Genomic DNA, 18,076 nt, shown 5'->3' on the forward strand with positions numbered 1-18,076 from the left:
AATATCAAATAAATTAGACTTGTTATGCAAAAATGAAAAATAACATGTTTCGTATTTGCATCCAGCAACTCAAAAAATAACAAATGAATGTAATGTGATAATAATAGAGGTATGCTGCCATACTCAAAGGAGACGCTAATTCTAGTAACTTCCGTAGCGTAAATATAAAATGCAAATAGTTTCTCTCGTGATAAAGCACCAATAATATGACGGATACCTGAAAACTACTGTATGCTGCACTTGCGCATCTTGCGCTGTTTTGCTTTCTTGGCTCTCTGCGTGGCCACAGACTTGTGCGCTAGTATAATATTATTGTCAGCGTAGCTAATTCGTAGTCCACCTCGCCTGATTATCTCCGCCTGGTAGGCATCGTCTAGGTCGCTTTCTTCTTCACTGCTACTCGTGCAGGTACTGCATGAACTGTCCACTGCATCGGCAGCATTAATAGCAGCAGATCGTTTTTGTGCTAATTTCTCCCGTTGAGTCCGGCTCATACGTTTGATTCGGTGTTTGCGTTGCTTACTATCAGGGCTAGATTTGCTGCCCAAAGGTGCTGCTGTTTTGTCTACTGTTTTTCTAACTGGACTCGCAGGCCAGTGCAATGAGGACTCGTCTTGGGCCCATTGGACAAACTTCCGCTTGGAGCTAGTTTTGGGCAGTTTGCGTCGAATGCTAGAAATATGTTGTAAATTGTGTTCAGAACCTGCCCTCCTCGTTTTAGGAGGTAGTGGTGGCTTGGAGTCGTCAGCCTCTGAATAGTCATCACACGTCGTTAAGTCAGGCAGAGATCTCCGGAAGGTCTTATTGGCTATGTATTGCACTTCATTTTTGTCTTCCACGCGTTGGCTATCACGTAAGACCCATGGGTTGCCAAAGTCATGTTTCTTTGGAATTGCTGTATTCGTTGAACTGATGCTGCCGTTGCTTTTGAAACTCTCCGTTGCTGAGTCGGCATAATTAGGGTGATGCGTGATGCCACGACTGCAATCGACGGAACAGTATGTCATACTGTTTTTTGGTAAAAAGGGGTGGCCAAGTAAGGCTCTATTACATGTAGCGCAGCGAAAGCATTCTTCCGTAGCGTGCCAATGTTGTCCACCATGCGTCATCTGCCCGTGATCCACCCCTATTTGACCTCCGCAAGTCACACAAAACTCAGCAAATTTGCGCTCGAAGCAATCGCAGCAGTAGGGCATCTCGTCCTTCATGACGTAGCGAGTGCCGCCCAGTTGAATGTTGCAGTCAAAGCAGCTGAAATGTGTCATATGCCAGCAGCGGTATTCCGCCTCCGTACACTCATCCGCGAAAATTATCTGAAAATGGAAAAGGATAAGGAGATCCTGGCGGACAGGTTTCTGACAAACAATGTTATTGTACTCGAGACAAAGAACGTCACGATTGCAAGATTCAAACAAGAACTTGATAAAGAGAAGTTCACATAAATACCATTTCACTGGAAATGTGTCAAGAACGTTAGGACGGGATACATTAGCAGCTCCATCACTTCAACTTACAACAGTGTATTGGGATTTGTCAACACTGATTTTAAACTGACACCAGCCTACAGCTGCCACAACGAATTAAATCAATTTATGGGCATCAAATATTTTCATCTGTTAGCACTAAGTGGGAAAGTAGATGGCCCATTTATCACAGTAAAAGGCCAGCTATCAGAGGCCAGGTTTTAATGGGCAGCATCACATGCTTTTCATAACACCAAACAATGTCGATAGTAATAGATATTGAAATGTATTTAAGCATCTGTGTTTGTCAGCTCGAAGCGAATGTGATCAATTTGTATTATAATCATATTTCATCTTCTAGATTCCTTTGTCAAAAACATCAATTCCAAAGCCATTCTCAAAAGCATAGCGAGTGCTCAGATGACGGATAATCAATATAATGTAATATGATTAATGTCTGCCGAAATAGCGTGAATTCAAAAAATTCAATTGCTCAGAACTGAAAATTATGATGTTACAAGTCAAACGGTGTACTAGTAGCGCTAGGCGCAATCTTCTGTTGAGATCTTGGACAAGCAGGTGTGATGAGAAATAAATCTATTACCAGCAAATGATTATATGGTTACTTTATGTGACATAATTACAGTTCGGTCTATTAGTTACCAGCACCTGAGCTATGACCCAGGGTAAGTAATATCTTACTAATGGAATTGAAAGATACACATTTGCTATCAATTAAAGAGACCATTATGCTGGCCCACAGCCCATCCATGACACCGTGACAAAGATATCTCCTCAGATATCAACTACTTTGAAATAGTTCTTTGATTAATGTGTTGCGCGTATAAAGAAGGCATTATGGTGGTCTTACCTCGTCACAAGCAGCGCATCTGGGCTTTTGTAACTCTCCATAATGTCTTCCACAGTACAGAGATCCAGAATGGTAGAAATATATCAGGTCCACTAATAGTTCACTGCAGATAGTGCAAACGAAACAGTGTGGATGCCATTGGGACGGAGTAGTGGCTCGGGCAGCAAAGGTCGCGATCTGCCCAGGTTTTATCAGCCCTTTGCACTATTAAAAGACAATAACGAGTTGTCAGAATATTTCAATTATTCCACTTATGTGTCTTTCCACTTCCCGATGTTACCACGAGTCATGGAACACTAGAACATAGGGAAAATAGAGCTAGGAGAATGTGGTACTTTGAAGCCCAATACAGGAGATAAAAGGTGGGGCCACAAGATGATCAGGTCTCGGAACGCTTCTTAGATGTCAAGGATGCAAAGCATTCCGTGTGTGACGACTGTGAGTGTTAGTCACAAAAGACAGGCAGGATTGGGCTGCTCTTATCTCAAAGTTAGTATGACGAATGTATGCAGAGCTTTTTAACAAACACTCGACGAGCAATACATTGTCATGAATCAACACCAAATACCAGAGAATGAAGTGGGTCTTGTGGGAGGCCTGAGGAGAACTTTCCTTGTCTTTGTGATTGTTTTATAGTACTAAAATCAAGTAATTTTCATTTCTGTACTTACGCAGTTAGAAATTAGGAATAGGAAATTACTAAGCACTTGTGCATTTAGCGATGAAAGCTGACTAGTCAATAATCTATAATAATCAATAATCTATGCAGATTTTAACAGTATCAAAGATGAACTTGTACAACAATTTTATTAAATTTTATCAGAAAGTATCCGTATTTTTCTATCATTTGCAATTGTTTTTGATGCTTGAGGTGATTTGATTGCCAGGATGTTTCAAGATTAAAATTGATAAAACTTATCATGATTGAAACACTCAGATCAAGTGAAAGTGTAATTATGACATCTATAGTTGTAAAGAGACAGAATAAACACACGTAACACTTCAACTTGAAAGCAATACCCGACTATTGCAATGATAGCAACTAGTTATGTCATTTTGCATGTATTTTTCTTCTGAGCGTTTTAGTCGCGATCAAGTTTTATCAATTTTAATCTTGAAACATCCTCGTAATCTGATCACCTCAAACATTAAAAAAATCCCCAAATGATAGAAAAAAACTGATACTTTCTGATAAAATCTACAAAAATTTGGCAAGTTCATCTTGAAAGCATTTTGAGGTGCTCGTGAGTCTTACCTTTGTGCAAGGAGCACTTTTTAGTGTCAGTGGGAGTTGTCGTACCGTTCCCTTGCCAAGGGCTTCACGCTTTCTGTGAGTATTAAAGATGAGATGCTCGCGTTTCTCTTCCGCTTGCAGCTCGCGGCAGTACCGTACATCAGTGTCCTGCGGAGGTAGCTGCCACATGAGCTGCGTCGTTCTGTATTTTTCTCCCGCCGAACCAATGAACGGTACCATATTTTCTGGCAAAGAGTTGAAATATTGGTGAACCTGAAAGTATACAGAAATCTAGCGTAAGTTTTAAAGTGCAGAGGGTAAGCGACACAGCTGCCATGTTTGCAGCTGGTATAAACCAGTTCCATGCAAACAGCAGAATCTTAGAGTTTGTAGCCTTAGATCTTCAATAGCATTTACAACTTTGCTTTATTTTGAAAATGCTGGACAGCACGTCCCTTATTTAGATGCCCAAGTTAGCATTACGATAATCGAGTAAACCAGTGGATTCTGTACAATAGGACAAAATAGCTAAAATCAAGCATAGTTTGGATGATAATACTAGGAAACAAGCTGCTTAGTTTCACACCATTCCTGTTCTCTCTTCACTCCGCTTCTCCATGTAAATAATAGCTGGTTTTGAGCTTAGAGGTGACCTCACTTGTACCCGGTTTTTGTGACCATTACGATCTCCCCATCTGGTGCAGTTAGGCCAATTTTCATGTCAGACATATTCATAATAAGGATATAACGTGTCACACGCTGTTAATTGTTATCATTAGTGTACAAGGGCTATTACGATAAATGGTCCGTCGTTAACCAAACGTGTTCATCTTCTTTACACGGCTCCTTGTGTTCACTCTAGAAGCCAGATTCTAGCATGCTTCCTTTTATGCATACCAAACACATGCAATTAGCTTTACAAATTTTGTATGTACAGCAGATTTGATGCAATACGAATGCTTCATATTGATGGTGATAATAAGAACAAGGGACTTATGCAATCCTAGAAAGGGACCCAAAAAGAAAACTGGCTCGGAAAGGAATTGTTATCAGTAAAGCGAAGAACACCTGTGTCGAGCTGAAATTCCCATGCGTACTCATTGTGAATAACTCTTTGATACAACATGTTTTGCTCAATTACAGAGGCGGGACGAATCTTATCAAGAGCTTCAAAGTTGTATGTGGTTATTATCACTCGGTGTTTACATTCTGATGTTCTCCCAAGAATAATGAATGTGGATTACAATGGCTTCTGAAGCCCAAATTATTCATTAGGCCTGGAGAGAGTGAGGGCTAGTACATCAATTGTTTTCTGTCATCTCAAGACAGCTAATGCACATTACGCTCTATCCCAGTGCTTCTATCCTGGCACCACAGCTGCTAGTGTAGGCCATACCAGGGTGCACCTAGTCAAACCCTAACTAGCTTTGTCAGACAAAGGCAATAGTTCCTTTTTGTAGTGTGAAAACTAGATTTATTAGATTGTTTGAGTTCTGGCACTCTCTGGTACACTACCTGTCATTCTCTGGCACACTACCTGGCACTACCTGTCACTCTCTAATACACTATCTGTCATTCTCTGGCACACTACCTGGCACTACCTGGCACTCTCTTGTTCACTACCTCTCACTCTCTTGTTCACTACCTGTCACTCTCTGGTTCACTACCTGTCACTACCTGTCACTCTCTGGTTCACTACCTATCACTCTAGTACATTACCAAGACCTACTGCTAATACTAGAGAGGTATTTTTTCTCTGAATAACTACAAGTTACTATGAAACAAGATTCGCTGACAACCATTACAGTGTCATCTGCTGACTCGTAGAATAAGCGTAGCGGTACGATAAAAGTCTTTAAAATACTCAATCTTTTTCGTGTCGAGCTCGCTCTAAAACATTTGTAACACGCACCCGTGTAAACTTTGAAAGTAAACTTCCTGTTTCGATTTGCACATTATATTAAAGATGCAGTCAGTTTACATCTAAGTAATGAAGGAGTATTTGTAGTGATGCAGGCATGCAGTGATGAGCACAGATACTCATTCATGAGAACACGATTGCTAATGATAAGAGAACAGGCGAGGCTTTTCAAAGTGCTGAGTAACTTGCTAATTGCAATCAGAAATAGGCATATTAATTATTATCCCATAAACAGATGAATGGCCCAAGATTTCGACTTTTAGGTTCAATTGACACATAAATTTTGGTTCAATAGAGTTGGAAGTTGGAGTTGGTTAAGAGTCGGAACCCCAAACCCGAGATTTTCAAAGTCGCTTTTAACATGTCTAAAGACCGAGTTAGTGTTTGCCTGCTTGAGTCAGTCATTAGCATTTGGCAAGCCGCCATAGCCCCGGAAGGCGCAAAGGGCGCAGTTTATTCTTCGCTGTATCGCTGCATATTATAGAGGAAGTTAGTTTTGAGATAGGTTCATTACATGTTTTATGGCTGCGTCTATGGGCATGTTTTATGTCTGTACTCACATATAGCTCTGTGAAAAGGCGACATGGCGAGACAAAATGCCTAACACTCAGAACGAATGAGTTGTCGTGTCTATATACGGAAGCACTTGAATGCTCAAAAAGGCAGAATCTTCGTTAAAATTCATGTGCCAAAATGGAGTTGATAAAAATATACCATAGGTGATTTTGGTTTCAAAAAAATTTTAGTAGCAAAAGCAAGAAGGCTGTTCCCATTTACCTAGTACGGTATGTAAGTACTGTATGTATTCTAATCCTGTGGAATTGTATGTCCATGTCTGACTCCATCGCCACAATCACAGCCGCTGTGGGATGAGGAGAGGCTCACATTACACCCACATCTGCCATAAAGATAGCATTCTATTCTTTTCATGCCACGCTCCCTTGTTTATGTATCGTGCCCATCAAATGACAAATACAATTATGGCGTACTATAGGATGCGTCCTGTCGATGCGTATAAAAGAAGACACTTAGATAAATAATATTTGCTGATGGAGCTACTGAATGAGGAGTGTTTGTAGAATTAGTAGCTAAGATATTGGATGTGACAGAGGCCAATAAGTCATTGTGATTGATGCACTGGCTAGCTTTCTTTTTTAGGCGTTGTCTGGACACGACGTATCATCCGGGTAGGCTAAAAATGCATCAGACTTTGTTTTAAGAGAAGAATAATTATTACAATTAGCGCTAAGTTACGACACCGAAAACAGCTCTGAGAAACCTGAGATATGTTTATAGGGCACGTTTAGTTAAACAATGTTGACAAAGCATTTGTTGTAAGCGATCCTTCATGATGATCAGAACAGGAAAAATGATTAAGTTAAACTGCGTATTTCTGACCACCGAGCCGAGTTGATGATAAAAAGTGTAAGGAAGTTTTAGTAACTAGCAACGGTTAATAACTATATATCCATGTGTTTCTATCAAGCTGCGTGTGTATGTAATCTGGTGTAGGCCCTACGTTTCATTATGAATATTTTAGCTTTGCCCGATTTTTAAACCTTAGCTATCCTTGTTTTGATTTCACACACTAAAGACTTAATTAGTAGCATTGCTGTAGCCTCGCCAATCACAAATTGTCTGACTATCATCTAGCCAATCACAGATCACCTGACTAACATTTAACCAATTAGAAACCATCTTACTATCATCTAGCCAACCACAGATCACCTGACTATCTTGTAGCCAATCAAAAAGCTGGCAAGCCAAACCGTGTAATCATCTACAGCTGATACAGCTGATAGTTGAAGAGAAATTGTTTTGAAATATTTTCATAAGAGCATTGTTGTATTCTCAAGATAATTGCAAATGGTACGGGAGTTGCATGCAATTGTTTTTCTCTTTTGACCGAATTACACTTCTTTTGTGGATGCATATATGATAATACGAATGCGTATGATATACTTGCATGCAGCTCAAGTAAAAATCAATGCACACTTGTCGGGCCAGACATTGGCCCACTACTATTACATGTCGCTAGGTGAAATGCTTTCAACCCTGATTAAATAAATTAACTTTGAGTTGTAAAAATAAATATTAAAGGTTACGTCAGAATTGGTATCAGGAACTGTTGCAATTGGTTCTGTTTGCTTTGCTATAACTCCTATCTCTAATTCTAAAAGCCCGCAATTCCTCTTACTTACCTATGTCTCTCAGTAGTTGAGCTATATATAGTCTAGTGGATACACAACTACTCACCACGGCCCGACCACAAAAGAGATGCAAAAATGCTGATCTATGTGTCAACAGTAGACGATTATTTTGTTTTTAAGAGCTTTGTTTGTTTCTTGTATTTGTATTAACAAACTCGAGCCGCATGGCTCACTTCTGCATTCATCTCCTTGAGATGACAGGTTTTGGCAGGTGAAATTCACTCTTGTTAGCGTTTCATGTTCGGGCCACAATTTGTTATCCCACAAGTTTGCTATTGTTCTAAGCATGTTTAATGTTCCCTGATTAGTCAGTCATTTTTGAGGTTAGCCCCTGACAGCGTGCTGCCGGGCACAGATGACTTGTTCCAAGCTAGCAAATGATAGTCTGAACCGAATGCGATCTACCTGTACCGCTGTCAAGCTATCAACCACTTATAAGTGCAACTAACCTGTTCTGGACGAAGACCTGGCGGAACCCAAGCATACTCCTCCAAAGCGCACCCGCTGTCGTTATCCGATGCTGAGCCACATTGACGTTGAAACTCTGACACGAGTTTTAATATGTGTGCTTCGGATATCTTGTGGCAGTTGAATGGACATCGACAGTTCTGGCAAACTTTCCTACAACAAAAAATTGACAGCGATGAAACAGAATCTCTTTCCTTTCAATCATACAAAATTCTCTCTGGCACAGAAAACAGAATGAGAGATGACATCGTTGAATATTTGTCCTCAGTTGTTTTCAGTACTATTCTTTGTGGTATCGTGAAAGACTAAGACCAAAAAAAGATGACACCGATCAGACTCACACAAGCTGACATGTTTGTAAGAAACACAGTCCGCTCAGGCATAGCGATCAGATAGCAGTATGATGAAATGATTTGCATCAATCCTAAGGCCTAATTTCTGATGTAATCGCATATCTGCTCTTTGTATATTATGTAACAGAGGGCGCTGCTGTAACCTGTCTGGTCATCGTAGCCGAAGAGAGCAAGCCTGGCTCAGAGGCACAGTTGCTAGCGGGTGCACTACCCTACGCTGCAGGTGATCACACGCAAGGGAACAAACCCGGCCTGACACTCGCCCGTGCCAGTTTTTAACAATGTGAAGTGATATAAAGCTGAGATAGCAGCCATTCATAATGATAGTGTAGGCAGTAGTATTGCTCTTGACTCATTTCACTTTTAAATTTTCCAAAAAACCCTCCAAGATGAAAATTACAACGGAACTAGTAAATACTAGTAAATAATTTTATCCAACTATTTACTGGATCTCGGTATGCAGTTCTCCTACTTCGTACAATATGAGGACAAAAAGAGTATTTAAGCTGGTCAGTTTTAATAAAAGGTGGATGGTAGTGACCAAACCGAGTGAATAATGAAGGAGACTAAAGGGGTGGTCACACGAGAGCCGAAACGAACTAAACGACGCAAAACGACGTCGCTGTCAGTTGTAAACTGTTCGGCCAAAGACATTTCTGGCCGAAACGAACCATTTCGATCCTGCTCGAAATTTCATGGCCGAACCCTTGCTCTTATTGGCTGATTAAAATAAATAAGAAATGTAAGAGAATTGTAAATAAGAAGGTTCACCCGGACTTGTGATTGGGTTGCATAAATGTAAGATGTTGCACTTATAAGTTTTGCATAAATGTAAGAGAATGGTTGTGATTTTCTTTCGTGTGGAATATAAGTAATGTGTCATATTCATCCTGATGAACTATCGTTGACTGATTTATTTATGTAAAACCACAGTACTATGATAAAGACTGTTTTTGTTTGTTATGTACTCAGCGTAGAAAAACATTCATATGTTAATAAAAATATAATTATGTTGATGGGAAGGGTTGGCAAAATCCTTGTATCGAGTGATTTATTTTGAGCAGCTGAATGATCTTCTGATAAATCTGCTGCGTAATTATAATTAATAACTGTTCCTCAAAGTTTTTTGTTTGCAATAGAAATATTTAGCTCAAATACATAAAAACTATCAATGAAACAGTGTCCTGTCTCCATACGTATGGTATCTAAGAAGCGAAGTGACTTCGGATACTGTGTGACATGTGGCTTAGCCGAACCGAAGTAAAACAACTTTCGAACCAAACCTAAGTCGGTTCGGCGCTTGTGTGACCACGCTTTAGACTATCTCTAACCCTAACTCCCATATCCATAACAGGCTAACATTTCCATAACAATCCTATCATTTGATTTTTTCTAAAAAATGGAAGAAAACTTGCTTACTGCCTCCATGCCAAAGAGTTTTTGAAGATCGACCGAATATCACACTACACCTCTGCTCCATGATAGAGTAACGTTGATGGAAGCTTATATTACATCATTACATGGCCTTGTTTGTCGCATTGAACATTATTACAGAAAAAGACGAGCAATGTTATTTCAAAAATAAAAATGTGTTTATCTAGGTTATAAACCGAGTATAAAAACTGGCCTATACCTGAATGAAACTCCCCGTTTTCATGAGTGCGTTTTTCACATTAATCACTGTGTCTCCATGACTTGAAGATATCTAAAGTAGGAATCCATTACCCTTTTCAAATTTCCATACTTGAAATCATGTATTGTATATATATAGGCCTATATTAAATAATATATTATAAAATTTCCAGGTAAGAGAAAATGGTATGCAACCAAATTTTATAAACTAAAATATGTTGATGAGCCAATAGAATGATTGTAAAGAACACAGGCTAACAGGAAGTCATTGATTAGGAGAAATTTAGTGGATAGTGAATACCATAATATGGGGCTATGAGATCATGCAGTCAGATCAATCATACCAAATCTGTATTTCTATATGACTAGACAGCGCAGTCTGCTGGTGATGTTGATGAGCTGATGAATTGGCATCAGGTGAGAGTATATTAGGCTATAGGATGCTCAGTAAGCAGAGGTAATAAGATTAGACAACTCCTATTGAAAGACCACAAAGCTAAGCAATTATTGCATACTGCTTGACCTTTGGACCTGCTTTTATGTGGCGCATTCAGAAGTTATAATTTAGAAATCCAATTTCCTATCTTTTCTGCAAAATATTTTTTACTCGAAATCCCCGTAGAAAGATTCTGCTGATCAGCTGATCAAGAGATATGAGTAGTTTGATCGATTGACCAATTTATGATGCTCACAGACAGCTCTTGATGGGGAGATACTGCCATAACTCTGCCGACAATCGCCCGACAGTCTTATCTAGTCACCCCCGGAGACGACACGCCTTATTGATCTCCAAAACTTGAAAAAAAAATTTGTAAACTGTCCTACTAAAAAATCTAGTTGGTCGGCTAGCAATCCGTGATTTGAGTTCTTAGTTCATATTCAAAGCCTTCAAACAGAGGCTGCTTGATTTATTCTCCAAAATAAAAGGAGTCCGCAAGGGGCAGCTGCACTTGGCTTTTATAGCACACTTTCTCCTTTGCTCATCCAACCGAGTAAATTCGACTGCCACGGTTATCGACTATTATAATTCAAATCTCCTAAACAAACGCGTGCGGACTGCCTTGTTCAAAGAGGAGCTAATTTGTGAAGTTGATAATTGCCGTTTAAGCCAAACTCGTAGCAGACTTTTTAATCTTCTTAAAGAAATGGGCCAAGAGAGAGCCTTTTCTGGCCATTCTTCTGTCGCATCATCGCATCGGCTTATTCTAATTTATAATGCTCTTAAATTTCTTGCGATTCACTCGCAGCAACTTTAGTGAATAGTCATAATACTAGACTAGGAGTAGTTAATCGTGTTTTTATGATTTTAGGATTCTAGGAGTAGTTAATTGTTTTCCTACAGTATTTCTTAATCAAAGTTCCAGTGAGGTGAGTGCTACTACAGTGCGCCCTCAGGTTTCGATGGCCCTGTCATATGGTTTTTCACCCTGCGATGTAGAACAAGCCAATTTTTCGCCTTCTCCATACAAAATATTTTTCGCCATACGAAATCAACAAAACTGTCTCTCAAAATTTCAAGTTGGCAGTCGATGTGCTGATTACATCGGAATAACAAATATGCAGATACGCCATTTGCTGAAATCCCCCTAAACACGAATGAAAGAGATACGATGCTCGACCTCGCTCAGTTCGGCGTTATTCGTTATTCATTATTGGGAATACGAAACCGAAAACAGATAGATGATAAAATTTTAGCGTTGATAAAGTTGAAGTTCAGTAAACTAGTTAAAAATACATACTAAAACTTAGCTTTAAGTATGTGTTTAGCGAGCTAAATTCGTTTAACTTAAATTCAACATTTATTTATAATTTATATTATATATATTTATATTATATATATTTATATTATTAATAATTTATTTATTTATTTCAACATTATTTTATACGTCTGCCTCCAAAGTAAGTAGGCCTACTCCCTATGGTATGTACTGCACATACTACATTGTAATGTTGCACTTTTTTGCAGATCATAACCACTAAATACACTAGTTACTGTAAGTAACTATAGTTACTAAGGTTAATATACTATTTTGTTACTAATTTTTAATATGTACAGTATGTATATAAATTTTGATGTTTTACTAGCGGGTGTTTGCATTAGATAATTACTCTAAGTTTCTATGCCCCTCTATATGAAACTTTTGCCTTACGAAGCCAACACTGGAACGAATTAAAATGGTGTGACGAAGGTCCACTGTATAACCAATGGTTTGATAATCTAAATTATATTAGGTTTGCTCTAAGATGTCAGCAGAAAGGTAGAGAGAAGGGATGGGTGCTGCAGTGAAACAACAAATCAATTTACTTATAACACCTAGTAAATCTGTAAGTGTGCTCGGAGCGTTTGTTGCATAACTCGATGGATTATTGGTTAAAGCAGACCTAACATCATTAATGACACGTCGATTGCAACTTATTATGAAGTAAATTGCATTAAAATAGCTCAGAGCCAGAGGCAAACAAAGGCTCGTGTTAAATTCTATAAAAAGCAAAGTGTCATCGCCAGCATATGATTGGTTGATGGAATGCTTCCAAAAACCTTTTTGTCATGCATTAGCTCACCAGCCTTGCAGCAGAGCTTCACAATACAGCAATTTAACTCTTTCACTACCGCATTAAATTCTGACCGAATTATTATTCTCACCGAATTATTATTCTGACCGAATTAATTCAAACGGATTTTCGAAAAATCGACATAGCGCTAGTATTTATGCAATATCTGGAGAATCAATGCAGATATCGTTTTACTGTAAAATGTATCTTATTCAAAACAAAATTATCTACAAGACAAGTATAAAATTGTTTAGTGAATCTCACTCTCACAAAATTCCTGATGCTTCCTTTGCATGGAAGGAACATGGTTAGTTTATTATTGCCATGACGATAACAATTTTGTTTTCCCGTTTTTAAAAATGATAAAAAATGGAATTGCTTAGCAAAAAGATTTTGATTTGCTTGCACATGATTGGCAACAAGGCTGTTTCGATGGAGGCAAAATTTGATTGGTCTAGCTAGTGTGTAAGTTTCATAATAAAAAGAAAAGCGAAACCCTATTGATAAGCTGATACATCGGCTTACGGTCTGTACTTCTATTGCCGCGAAAGCCGATACATCGACTTACGGTAGCGAAAGAGTTATTTGTTTGGTGGCGATTTTTAAGGTAGCCGCTTTGAGAATCATTACCATTTGGAAAGATATTGCCAATCGTATAAATGATATAATCTTGTAATGACACTTTATCTGACAACTGCCGATTTTTAGAGGGAGCGATACTGGAACTAAAAAAGCTTACTAGTCTTACAATAAGTTCATTTCATGGCCTTCCATGCACGCGGGCGGAAAATAAATTGTTAAAATTACCGACAGGAGGAATTGAGGACATAAAACTGTTTCTTTTCAAATGAGAATATACAAAAAATATCAACAAAGATTTACAAGATTGTTTTACGTAATAATAATATCATTTTTACGTAATAATAACATCACGACACATTGCGAATCATTGATTTGCAATATCGAATCGTCTGGTAACTTTTGGAAATAGTAAAGCTCTACCTGGCAAGTTCTCGGCATCCACAAGATGCTCATAATGCCTGCATAGGTTCGGTACAAAAAATCTGGTTTCTCAAATCTTTTGGAATGCAATTAGCAAGCAGTCTGTTACTCGATGTTTTGTCTTAGCCCTAATTCTATGCCTTCGCTCAAGTTATGCGAAGAGGGACGCTTACTACAGACATTGTAAAAGTGAGTAAGTGAAAAAACAGAAGCTGAAACAGACTGGCAGACATTTCCAGCAGAACTTATAGGTGTTGAAGGCTGCCGCACGCGGACAGCAGCAGATATTGAGATGTTTATAATGCTTAATTAACATTCAGCGAAGCCAGTCACTGGCCTCTTTTCTCTCACTTTCGCTGTCTTAAGGCACACCTTACAGGAAACTCCCTAGTGAGTAGCTCCTCTCTGGCAGGAAACCAATGTTAGGTTTCCTACTCACAACAAAACTACTAGGAACCCAGCTTTCAAAGGTGGGTAACTAGCAGCTGCACATCCTTCCCATCGCATACATTCTTTGCGAAAAAAAGAAAGTGAGTGCCGAGGTAGAATGAAAAATAATAGTTTTATATTTGACTAGTCGATTTACTCAACAAATTTGAAACGCTTAATAACAAGCATTAGGCGATGCGTCATGGCAAAATATTTCAGATTCAGATACTGGAGAAGTTGGGGGAGGAATAGGTCCACCCTCAGCAGAGTTGAAAGTTTTGAAGGTAAAAGCTAGTCTTACATTCATTCGGCTTACTAGCCTCGGGCCTACTATTAACTTGATTAAGATCGATTCTTCTTTTCCGATCGAAAAGTAAATATTATTTTTAGTACGCTGATCCTCTTACGAACTGAGAAGCTATTGAATGGTTCTCCTCTATCCTAGTATATTTGTCACACTATTGCTTCGAGCCGGCTGCTCTGCGTCGCCTCATTCGGTTTATATTTGTCACACTATTGCTTCGAGCCGGCTGCTCTGCGTCACCTCATTCGGTTTTCAGCTTGAGCAAAAGTTTTGATGTCGTTTAATATGCTCTTACCGGTTCATTACCATAGAGCATTTCGACTATGTATTATTTAAAAATGTTTGATGGTACAAAATTTATCACGGCTTTAAGCACTGCTTTTTATTATGTCTCAAAGCATTAGTCAAATGAACTTTATAGTTCAAAGTATAAATTCTACACATGTATGGATACACCTCTACGGCATGTAATCTTTTTTTATACTTCCTGATGTCAAATAAGAGAATATTAGTGACTCTCCCGTCGTAATTACTTGTCACGATAGATGTCATGATAACACCTGCAGCAGAATCGAAACTGTCGTCAGCAGGCATAAAACTAGCAGATAAGCATGCGAAGAGGCTTCCTCGGGGAGCTGTCAAGATAGGCGCAACTCTAATAATAATAGCAACAGCTGGTCTGGCCTTAGCAAACAATTGAACCAGGCAATGCTATTGAAACTTCACATGACTGCAAACAAATAGCCTGAGTTTCTCAACTATTCATGAGGCCTTAGATTTGAGCAAAGATGTATGCAAGCTATACACATTCTGCTCTAGGTACAAGGGGGCCGCTAGGGTGCTACGCCATTAGCCTAGTAGATCACCTACACTAATATCCATCCAAGAATTTCTATGTCTGGGATCTACATGTTGCTAAGCAATATCGAGTCTCAGCAGAACTTATTAATGTATGATTTTTTTACAAGCGAATGCTAACATTCTCCCTAATGCTTGCCCAGCTTGTATTACATATTGTAGCCTTTTCTCTTAGTTCAAACGTTAACAAGAACCAAAGATATCTTAGGAATTCCTGTCGGGGCACACCTTGCTAGGAAAACTAGCAGATTTACATGAATGGCATTCCAGCGAATCAGCAATACTATTGGTGGGCAGCGGAAATATGCATTTGCCAGCCACTCCTAGCCACCCCTCTCATATCGGGTCGAGGTGGGAGCTGTGAGTTTTACGCCATAGACAATGCTGGAGACTGCTTGTTCCCAGCTCATAAAGGCAGCTTACAAAATTCAAACAGCGTATCATGCTGATGATTTTATGCCTTGTGCACATTTGTGCATTTACTCAGCTTGGGAACAATTGCATAGTGTTTTCCTATTGATATTTATCAGTAATAATACAAGCTTTGTTATGTCGGCAAAAGGTTTGCATTATACACCGCCGACATCGCGGCTGCGTTTCATTCTAAAGAATTGTCGGAAATATCTGCTGAGAACTCCCCTCATGATGATGGAAAGTTGTTATTCGTCATATCTCAACTTCCCAAAACCCTTTTGCTTAGTAATTGCTATGATGTAAGCTTGTCCTTAAACAAGCTCAACAACATTTCCTTCTTTCCCTCTGCTGCCTTTTCAACCACTTATTTTGAAAACATCCTGAAGACATTCTGAGCCTTACCTCCAATTGCAGTGCTCGACATACTCTGTACATTTGTTACATTTGAGGCATTCTCCTGTGGCAGCATCTATTGACTGAGTCATCTCTTGCGTCTCTGGTTGTTTTTGTGTCATTATATCGGTGGGTTTCGGCAGCGCGAGTGTATCCAGAACTTGATCTCCACCAATCTCATTATTGTTATCCAGAATGAGAGCTCTTAGATTTCGGCTAGCATTCGTCTGCAAATATCAGCCATGCTGGTCACACACAGTCCTACTTTTTTGTAAGTTACTCGACCCTAACTTTGTAAATAATACAGCTTTGTTCAAGCGCTAATAAAACATAATTATCGTTGCAGAACAATCCGGAACGAACCAATAAGCCTTACTAGCATCCTGCCTTATCTACACAAGAGCTGTTATCTTTCAGTAGAGACCTGTGAGCTATGTCACACCACCACGCAATTCCGTTTGCACCCGAACGCTACCAGATGTTTGCGCAGGTTCAGCTCTCTTGTTAGTAACAAAAGGCAAGCTAATACCAAGGCAACAACAGAAACTGGCAAAACAGCCATTTTTTATGAATTGATTGCTAATTGGGAGTGTGGGATGTAATAACAGCAAAGATCATTATTGAAAGTGAGAGGTTATTAACAGCAGAGCAAAGCTTTAGAGCTTTCATAATGCTATTATACAGCAGCAGTCAGCATTACCGCAAGTACTTCAAACAGCGGGTGAAGAGGAACTCCGAATTGTGCTCTAATATAATATGGGGCCTGCCAACTGATTCCAGTCAGCACAGGCTAATGAGTACTTTAAGATGCTGGCACAAGGTCGGAACTGGCACCAGCCCAATTGGGGTAGTCTATCACCATTTATGGTTTTACTACGAACTTGTGCTTCAAAAAGGATTAGTACATTTTACCTGCTATAACTATTGTAATAAAACCATGGCAAGTAGAACTTGATCTTGGTCTAGTCAAACACTTACCAAAGAAAATGTTTTGCTCTTTCATCTTTCAAGCATGTAGGTTAAAGCTAATAAACAAACTGTTGTACTTACCCTCTGCATTATAAAGTCTTTACCTACGGCAAGTTTTAAACCAGTGGACAGAGAGTGAATGACAAACGCATACTACCTAGAAAACTGACTCGCTTGTAAATAGCTGCTGAACAGCTCCTCTACATCTGGTTTTTAAATCTGCGCAACGATTGGCTGCTTGCTGAACGATAAGCTCCTCCCACATCTACCAATACAATACAATGCATTGTGTGAGGGGATGGAAATTACAAGGCAACAATGCGGCCTAATTATGTGCTATGGACGGTGTAAGGTTGTCCCTCAACAAAGAATTAATTAGTGGGAAAGTGGAGGAGACTCAATTTGTAGAAATAAATTAATTCTCCAGTTTGGTAAGGCATGAAGAGTAGAAGAGCGGCTACTCTAAAGAGGTGCAAACACACACATGGGTGCTGTGTACACTGCCTGATTGTCATATGTTTGTTTGCCCTCCTGAACATGCATAATTAGAGACATTCTTGTTTAATTTGGTAGGAAATCGGAAATAAGTGGCTAGCGTGTCGTGCGAGATATTCTATACAGATTTGTCTGGTATTAGATCTATTCCGTGGCATTTTTAATCCCGAAAAATCTGGAGACAAACGTGCAAAAGCTCCTTACTCAAATTACAAAATTATGCGAGTTCCGTTAATTTTGGCGACAAAGAGCAAGAACAAAATCAAAAACTAAAATGAAGCCAGTCTTTAAATTTTCACAACAAAAAGAACAGTCATGTAGATATACAGTAATCTTTCCAACTTCGGAGGGGTTACTTTCCAGACCTACTTACAAAATGAGATGTTCAAGGAGTTCGAAACTAGATTTTTTTAAAGTAGTAGCCAAAATTTGAACACCTCATAAAACTGAAACTGATTTCTAAGCTTTCCCAATGTACATATAGATATCCTTTTATGCGTGGTATAC

The 18,076-nt window shown here is 39.1% G+C and overlaps 1 protein-coding gene across 1 annotated transcript; it reads right to left on the reverse strand.

The window, feature by feature from the left end:
- Window positions 1–208: 208 nt before the first annotated feature.
- LOC137392278 (prickle planar cell polarity protein 3-A-like) lies at window positions 209–17,242 on the reverse strand. The gene is made up of 6 exons (XM_068078949.1): window positions 17,156–17,242; window positions 16,115–16,332; window positions 8,149–8,320; window positions 3,590–3,841; window positions 2,335–2,538; window positions 209–1,313 (listed from the first exon to the last, which is right to left on the reverse strand). Exons 1-6 carry the CDS (start codon window positions 17,162–17,164, stop codon window positions 225–227), a joined length of 1,944 nt encoding a protein of 647 aa, XP_067935050.1. The 5' UTR covers window positions 17,165–17,242; the 3' UTR covers window positions 209–224.
- Between the last annotated feature and the right edge of the window lie 834 nt (window positions 17,243–18,076).

Source organism: Watersipora subatra, chromosome 3 (genome assembly GCF_963576615.1).
Source record: "Watersipora subatra chromosome 3, tzWatSuba1.1, whole genome shotgun sequence".
Lineage (NCBI taxonomy): Eukaryota > Metazoa > Bryozoa > Gymnolaemata > Cheilostomatida > Watersiporidae > Watersipora > Watersipora subatra.

Coding starts and splice junctions, on each gene's coding strand:
- LOC137392278 (XM_068078949.1), bottom strand. Junction 8,321..16,114: donor GTCGAGCACTGCAATTGGAG/GTAAGGCTCAGA, acceptor TTTTTGTTGTAG/GAAAGTTTGCCAGAACTGTC. Junction 1,314..2,334: donor GATGCGCTGCTTGTGACGAG/GTAAGACCACCA, acceptor TTCCATTTTCAG/ATAATTTTCGCGGATGAGTG.